The sequence below is a fragment of the Tiliqua scincoides genome, chromosome 1, assembly GCF_035046505.1.
Source record: "Tiliqua scincoides isolate rTilSci1 chromosome 1, rTilSci1.hap2, whole genome shotgun sequence".
In the NCBI taxonomy this organism is placed as follows: Eukaryota; Metazoa; Chordata; class Lepidosauria; order Squamata; family Scincidae; genus Tiliqua; species Tiliqua scincoides.
The window spans coordinates 119757764-119766460 of record NC_089821.1 but is presented as its reverse complement, the minus strand read 5'-3'; the positions used below and the strand labels follow the sequence as shown (position 1 = coordinate 119766460).

General features: G+C 45.3%; 1 protein-coding gene across 1 annotated transcript; it reads left to right on the top strand.

Moving 5' to 3' along the window:
- The first annotated feature begins 614 nt into the window (after positions 1-614).
- C1H2orf66 (chromosome 1 C2orf66 homolog) lies at positions 615-1519 on the top strand. Its single transcript, XM_066621798.1, has 2 exons — positions 615-737; positions 1349-1519. Exons 1-2 carry the CDS (start codon positions 615-617, stop codon positions 1517-1519), a joined length of 294 nt encoding a protein of 97 aa, XP_066477895.1.
- The last annotated feature ends 7178 nt before the right edge of the window (positions 1520-8697 follow it).

Sequence of the window (8697 nt, the reverse complement as noted above, 5' to 3'; positions counted from 1 at the left end):
TGATGAGGAGTGATCACTTCACTGGACTAGGTCCTGAAGAGCACCACAGCACAGATGAGACTGAAAGGTTGTTATGGATAATGGAGTTATTACTGTCTTGACACTCCTCTGCTAACGTCACTCACAATCGCGGGCTGTTAGTTGTCTGGAGAATATAAGCGGAGTGTTCAGTTTAGTTGTGGATTACAAGAGCAGCTAAGGAGACAGAAGACAAAGTCAACATTCCTAGTAAGCTTTTCGTTTTTTTAAACCCTATGATAGTATGTGAGCATCTATAAGGTTGGGATGTATTTTCAGTGTCTTATGTCTAACGAATGTTACTTGGTTTGGGGTGGGGTTCTTTTGTGTATTGGACGTCTGTAAGATTGGGAACTTTTGAACAGATGATGTAGTGGTGTAGATATGCTGGTTGGGTGGTTTATTTAACAGAGTAATCTTAAAGGAAGACATCCATCTGTTCTGCTTACTATATATAGCTTCCTCTTATTATCTCCAAAAAGAAATTAGGATTCACAAAACATCTGTGTGTAAACTGGTGAAAATTTAATCTGTTCCCTCCAAATAGAGAGATCTTGATCTGTTGCTACCTTGTACAGTTTACCACTCTTTCCAGCATGTGGAAGTTGGTGCTCTTGGTTCACTGCGCTACATTGATTCTAAGAGGGCTGGGACAGGGAGTTCCACTAAGCCCCAAGGAGGCATGGAAATCGTTGGACAATCCCAGAAACAGAGATCTGGTAAGGAGGATATTGGAACAAGGTTGACATTTTTGTATGCTGTCTGTGTGCACATCTAGCCAAAGTCAATGGTCCTCTGAGCCCACTGTGTGTGCTACAAGTGATTTTTCAGTTTGTCTAAACCAGCGCAACATCACAATGTGTAGCAACAACAAGGTGAAGCAACCCCCCCCCCCCCAGGACAAAGCAGAACAGACAGGACTTGCTACATTCCTGCAGGAAATACTGATGTTAACACCAGTGTTTCCTGTTGCAAACAAGTCAACTGTGGAAGTAAAATATGCATGCAGAAACATGCTTAAAACTCATTTCCATGTGTCTAGGAAACCTGAGAGGCTAAAATCTCCAAGATGCCTATTTGTGGATGTTTTAGAGATGTATGTGTAGTTGTGTATGACAACCATCTCTTACGTGTGTGCTGTAGGAAGGATCAGTATAATAAAGGGCAGATTACCGCAGCAATGGAGCAAAAAAGCAATGGAAAAGCTCTTAAAGGATTGAGAACCTTTGAAGCAGAGAAGCATTTACTATAAAGTATCCTTGAAACATCAAGATAGGCTGGGAATAAGAGTTATTTGCTCTGCCTTTCTGAAATCTGCAATTTCTCTCAGTTTTTCAGGACCCTCAAGGCTTATTTTTCTGGGAGAGAACTGGATTTCAAAAAGGTTCCAGATCCTGTCATGGTGAACAGTGAGAAGCCGGGGCCAATTGCTTTTGTTTCAGATCCTGTTGCTTCTGCATTCACACATTATGCAAAGAAGAAAAACTCTTATTACAAATGAACTCAAAGGCTGAAAAATATTGAACAAGGTAACTGAGATGAGCCCTGTTCTTGACCTACACCCTAAATTCTCAGGCCTTATTATTACTTCAGCTGCTAATGATGCCTGGAGACCCACATACCCTTGTCTTTCTAAGGCTGCGATCCTAACCCACTTTCCAGCTCTGACATAAGGGCAATGCAACTCTGAGGTAAGGGAACAAACATTACCTTACTTTCAGGAGGCCTCCATGACTGCCCCCCAACTGCAGGATGCAGCACATGCCCCACGGGTAGCTATGCCACTACTGGAAAGTTGGTTAGGATTGCGTCCTAAGTCTAGGAAAAGACATGGGAAGGAGAGGACTCTGGGCGGCAAAAACACAGTCATGTGAAGTTGATTGAGGCTCTAGAGTAGTCTGGGTTGAATTCTAAACCGATTCAGCTACATAAAATCCACTGTCTTGATGCCCCCCACCTGTTTTCCCTCCCAGCAGCAGAAAGAGATTGAACTGTTTTGAGAAGCAGTATTCTCGCTATCACCTGATAACAGGAGATAAGATAATCAGTATTTGTATTTATTTTTTCGTTCCCAAAAAACTATCTGGAAATACTAGATCAGGGATGCTCACACTTTTTTGGCTCGAGAGCTACTTTGAAACCCAGCAAGGCCCGGAGATCTACCAGAGTTTTTTTTACAATGTTCACGGCATCATAACATATAACATATATGTGTACAATGTATGTTGGTGTACCTTGAGCCCACTGAGTATAACAGGACTTACTCCTGAGTAGACATGCCTAGGATTAGGCTGTGAGGCTGCAATCCTAGCCACACTTACCTGGGAGTAAGCCCCATTGAGTACAATGGGCCTTACTCCCGGCGTTTCCTCCCAGAGGCACCTGAAGGGGGGACGGGTTGGCACTCCGCAATCTACTCATTTTGCTTTGCGATCTACCGGTAGATCGCGATCCACCTATTGAGCACCCCTGTACTAGATAAAAAACCTGAACGCAAATCATCATATAATTATGTTTTATTCTGAAATACATGAAATCTTAGGATGATGCCTTTAAAAAGTTAACTCATCTGTCATATATGTGCATGCATTTTATTGGAAATCCTTCTCAATGAAAATCTAGCGTGGCAGCAGAATTATTATTCTAGATGCTACAGCCACAATAACAGGAGAAGTAACTGTCAGGACTAGGAGCTATCTCCCTTATGAAGGTATAATCCAGGGGTGTCCAAAGTTTTGGGCAGGAGGGCCACATCATCTCTCTGACATTGTGTCGGGGGCCTGGGAAAAAAGAATTAATTTGCATTTCAAATTTGAATAAATTTACACAAGTTTACATAAATGAATATATTAAAGATGAACTTATATGAATGAATGAAGATCTTGCAATAGCTCAAGGCCTATAAAAAGGACTTGCACAAAGCGAGGCTGGCCTTTCCTTTGCTGCCGCTACTGCATCACAGACGTGAAACAGCAAGCAGCGGAGGAAGTCCTCATCCCGCAGCTCATGCGAGAGGTCAAACAGTCGCCCTCACACTGAGAGCAGTTGCATCGGGCCAGTGTGGGCACCAACAAATCTCTGGAGGGCCAGAGGCTCATTGGAGACTGTGGGCTCCCTGAGGGCCGCATTGAGAGGTCTTGAGGGACACAAGTGGCCCCAGAGCTGGGGTTTGGGCACCCCTGGTATAATCCAACTTGGCTCAAAGGTAAGAAGCCCTCTCTAGAAGCATCTCATGGCTAATACTGGAACATATTACATTCAATTATTGCTGTTTCTCTTTGTTTGCACCTGTGACGAGAAGTAAAGTAGAGACTATGGGAAGATGGGTGTGATGCTACTATCTCTTTCCAACCACTAATTCTCAGGAAGGTAGAAAAAAATAGTTGCCTAATGCTCCAGAACCATCTGTACTGTATCAGGAACAAATTACTGTGCAGATATGACCCCTGAAGTTGTGGTAACGTGCCTAGCACTTCCAGGAGTTAAATGCACACCTGCCAGCGTGCAGGACAAGTGTTCCCAAAGTGTGCATCACAACGCCTTAGAGCATTGCAGTGCATTCATGGGTGCCACAGGATGCCCCGGTGGCCCCTCCTCCTACCTGTTGTCTCAAGTGCCGCCATCTTGGACCTTGCAAAATCTCATGAGAATTGGGTGCCACCATCTAGGATCTCATGAGATTTCTCAAGATTCAATATGGTATTGCCTGGCTAAGCCAGGCAGAAGAGGCTACAAGGGTGTCGTGACCTAGGTAGGTCTGGGAGCCACTGAGAGTAGTCCAACAAAATTATATGCATGTTAACTTTAAAATAGCTGAATTTTTATTGCATTTGAAATACAACAAATGCCCTGAGTTTGAAAGAAGGAGGGGAAAGTAAAGAATAAAATAGCTTTAAACTACTCTTTTATTTTTGCTTCTCTCCCTCCCTTTTTTTTTTTTACAGTTGACTTCTTAAGGATTCTTTGGAAGCATCTATGGAAAAATATTACCACTTTGTTTGTAAACTGCTACTACCTGACCTGGTACTATTTTTCTAAAAGGACAGATACTGAACCTTCTTCATAATTATTTGTTCTCCTCAGAGTTCTGGTACCTTTAAAAACAAATAAAGTTGAATAGGAGTCAAATATAATTTATGATCAAACTGTAAAGACTGTAAAATTGTATGACAAGATGCACATATTTAGCCATATGTAAAAATTGTTTGAGATTTTCCACTGACCACAAATGAATTGACATTAAGCTTAGAATTGTATGGAGGTTTTCTTCCATAAGAAGACTCATTACGTTATTGGCATGTGTGACACATTTCAGTTTCAAAACCTGCTCAAAGCACACATGGTCTTGTTTTCGAACAACGTTCTGCAAACTGGCAACAACACACACACACTCTTTCCTTAAAAAGAATTGCAACTCCCCTTTTGCCTCGTTTAGAGCATCTTTTTGCAAAGAAATAATAATTTTATATTTCAGTATCTGCAAATTGTATGCATGTTTATGAGGAACATTTCTGAGAAGCAATCTCCATCCCAAAGCCCAGCCTGAAGCCAGACGGAAAGGGATCCATATAGGTCATTTCTCCAGGACTCTTTGGTGCTGAGATTCCACCACTCACTCAATCACCTTGCCCAGAAAAAGGAGGCTACAAATTCTCCAATACAGAGAGCTCCACCAAGGACTTTTTCAGGAGGGGATTCACTTTGTGTTTGCTTGAGGCCTTTTGCTCTTCCCTTATAGTTGTCAGACCTAGGCAATTCAGGGAGTGGGAGGCAAAGACAGCTGGCAGGCTTTGTTTGACAGCCTCAAAGCCATGGGTCGGAGCTTCTGGCTGTGGTACCTGGTCGTATCGGGCTATTCAGCCCACCCTCGGCTACCTTAGTAAAATATGCCTCAGGCAGCGACCCAACCGGCAGCCATGCAGCATGCCCAGTCAACATTCATCTCAGGCAAGCCTAAACGTTGCATGCAGGTTGCTCTTGGTCCACGCTTCTGTGAGGTGGCGACAAGCTTCACAGGTTCAGGCAGGCCCCCCCCCATGAGTGATTCTGCCACTAAGGCAGCATTCGGGGCAGTCTGGCAGTGTTCTTACAAGTGCACCCCAGCCTTCCCTCCACTCTCAAGCAGCAGAGTTCTGCCCCAGCACGGAACTTCTGGGAGCCATTTTGAGACCTCTCTTCGCTGCTCAACCAACAGTAAACTGAAGCCATGTCGTCAGACACAGCCTTGGAGTCCAGCCCTATTAAACCTGGGATCTCAAAGCCCCCCAGGTTCATAAAGGAGGTGAGAACAAGGGACTCGGGAGGCCTTCACGAGTTAATCCTGTCACTGATGGACAAACAAGAGCAAGCTCAAGAGCTCAGGTGGTTAGAGGGTATGCTGGACAGTTCAGTTAACACTAAGGTCCAATCCTATCCGATTTTCCAGTGCCAGTGCAGCTGTGCCAATGGGGCATGCACTGCATCATATGGTGGGGAGGCAGTCACAGGGGCCTCCTCAAGATATAGGAACTTTTGTTCCCTTACCTTGGGGCTGCACTGCGGCTGCACTGGCACTGGAAAGTTGGATAGGATTGGGCCCTAAGTTGGCTAGTCAGGGGCAAACAAGAGTGAGCCCAAGTGCTCACGTGGTTAGAGGGTATGGTGGACAGTTCGGCTAACATTAAGTTGGTCGGTCAGGGGATAGTCAGCTGACTTCTCGCCCCTCTACCCAGAAGGGTAAGACAAAGTGTAAACACCCAAGGAAGGTCTCCCAGTCCTGTCATCTCATGGTCCTCTTCCCCTGCTTCAGGGGATATTGGTTTCTCAGACTTGGAGACACCACCCCCCCTCCACAAGCACAGTTATCACTCCACCTCAGGGAAAAGAAAAAGATCTGTTGCGAGGCTCCCTAAGAATAAATCTGAGTGTGCTAGCTTGAAGACCGTTCCCCAACCTTGTTGGGGGGTCAGGGTTTAATTCCTCTAATGCCGATGCCTCAAAGGAAAAGAGTGACTTCTCAGGTGAGAAGGAAGAGGGCTCAGACACTAATTTTAACGGCCTCTTCCTGGGATATTTAATGCAAAGAATGTTGGATAAAGTGGTCAAAGGCCTCAAGCTTACATCCATCCCTGAGGCAAATATTGCTACCACTTGTGTTATGGCTCTACCGTGCAAGTCCCTTTTTCCTCAGGGTCTGCTCAAGCTGGATGTGATTTCCTTTCTGGAGATTTTTCAGAATGCCTTGAAAAATAAATGGCTCTCCCATCTCCATGCAAAAAATAATACGAGATTGGTGAGTAAGTTATACTCCTTTCCTCAAAATATATTGGACAAGTTAAAGACTCCCTTAATAGATGCACTGTTGTGGCCCTTTCAACTTGTGCAGTCATACCATTGGAGGGAGACGGTGGACCCTGATACCCATGTGGTAAGTGAACAGAAACAAAACTAAAATTGGATTTTGAGGCGACTATATTTGCCTTAAGGGCATCTGCAGCTAACTCAATCTTTTCTTGTGCCACATATTTTTTGGGCAGAGGAACTTGCCAAAAACAGTGCTTTGCCCAAACCCATAAAGGACTCTCTAAAGAAAACTGTTTTGTCAGGCAGCCTTTACAGCTGACTCCTCCCTGGATTCATTGCAATTTTGTTCATGGGCCCTGGCTTCCAGTGCAGTTGCTAGGAGGAATTTATGGCTCTATAGCTGGGAGGTGGACACAGGCTCTCAGGTCAGGCTTGTGGGAACCCCCTTCACTGGAGCTGAACTTTTTGGTCAAGCCTTAGGCCCAGCGTTCATAGAGTGCTCATAAAAACAAGCAGGAGGTGCTTCCGATGGCAAGTAAGGGTAATGGTAACTCTAGATAATCTCAGGGGTTTCGTTCCATTTGTCCACCAAATAGGAACAGATACCAACCTAAATTTAGGCCAACAGGAGAGGAAACTGAACGCTTTCCACATGCGCTGCCTCCGACGCATTCTCGACATCACCTGGCAGGACAAAGTTCCAAACAACACAGTCCTGGAACGAGCTGGAATCCATAGCATGTATGCCCTGCTGAAACAGAGAAGCCTGCGTTGGCTCGGTCATGTTGTGAGAATGAATGATGGCAGGATCCCAAAGGATCTCCTCTATGGAGAACTCGTGCAAGGAAAGCGCCCTACAGGTAGACCACAGCTGTGATACAAGGACATCTGCAAGAGGGATCTGAAGGCCTTAGGAGTGGACCTCAACAAGTGGGAAACCCTGGCCTCTGAGCGGCCCGCTTGGAGGCAGGCTGTGCAGCATGGCCTTTCCCAGTTTGAAGAAACACTTGGCCAACAGTCTGAGGCTAAGAGGCAAAGAAGGAAGGCCCATAGCCAGGGAGACAGGCCAGGGACAGACTGCACTTGCTCCCAGTGTGGAAGGGATTGTCACTCCCGAATTGGCCTTTTCAGCCACACTAGACGCTGTTCCAGAACCACCATTCAGAGCGCGATACCATAGTCTTTCGAGACTGAAGGTTGCCAACAAATAGGTTTTAAAAAGTATGGAAAGTTGCAATCTTCCCAAATCTCTTTCAGGGAGCAGGCCAGGCAAAGACAAAAAATGCCTGATGCCAGCTCAGTCACTCCTGCCTCCAGGATAGGAGCCAGGCTCCAGGACCATGCATTGCTCGTCCAATATGACCTCTAATGTGTGGGTTCTGGTGACCATCTCTAGAGACTATTCCCTGGAGTTCTGGAAGAAACTGGGGGATAGGTTCTGGAGAGCTCCAAAATCAGGAGATCCCATAAAGCACCTCACAATGTTGTCTGCCATAGAACACTTACTGTAAATAGGGGCAATAGAGCCAGTCCCAAGAGGAAAAAGGGGAACAGGGGTTTGCTTTGTATTCTTCATGGTCCCAAGCACAATGGGGCAATGAAGTGAAGTAGCTAAATATGTTTCTCATCAGACACAAATTCAAAATGAAAATGAGCCAAGCTATTTTGGCTACTCTCCAAGAAGGAGATTATCTGTCATCCATCGATTTGGCCAATGCCTACCTACCCCTACCTTCAGGGGCCACATGAGGTTCTTTAGGTTCTCCTAAGCATCCTCACACTATCATTATTGAGGTCTTCCTTTCAGATTGGTCACCTCTCCAAGGTTGTTTACAAAGATACTGATGGTGCTAGTACCACAATATGTGAAAGAAGAGACTGTTTCTTTTCCCATACCTGGACAAAATCTTAATAAAGGCATTGTCCAGGGAACAGGCAGAGATCGACACTCTGCAAACGGTCCGCTTTCTCAAAGAACATGGTTTGTCATCGATACTGCAAAGTTGTTTGACTCCATCCCAGGAACTGGAATACCTGGGGGTGGTGTTCAACACCAGAGATTTTCAAGCTTATCGCTTGAGGGAGAAACAAGAAAGGGATTCTAGAGACAGTGGTACTCGTCATGAGAACACAGCAAGCAGTTATAATGCTCCTGTCCTGTCTGATGGGCATTATGGTCTCTTGCCATTGTTTAATAGACTGAGTATGATTCCACATGAGGAAGCTCCAAGAGCTCACTTACATTCATTCAGAATGCGAAGACACGGGCGTGTGCACAGAAACAGCCAGCTGCCTCATGCCTCTTGTCATTTCCCTTTCAAATCTTCCAAGGTTCTTCTCCGGGAGCCTGGAACTGGAAGAGGAGGCAGTGGACGCTTTCTTAACTCCATGGCCCCG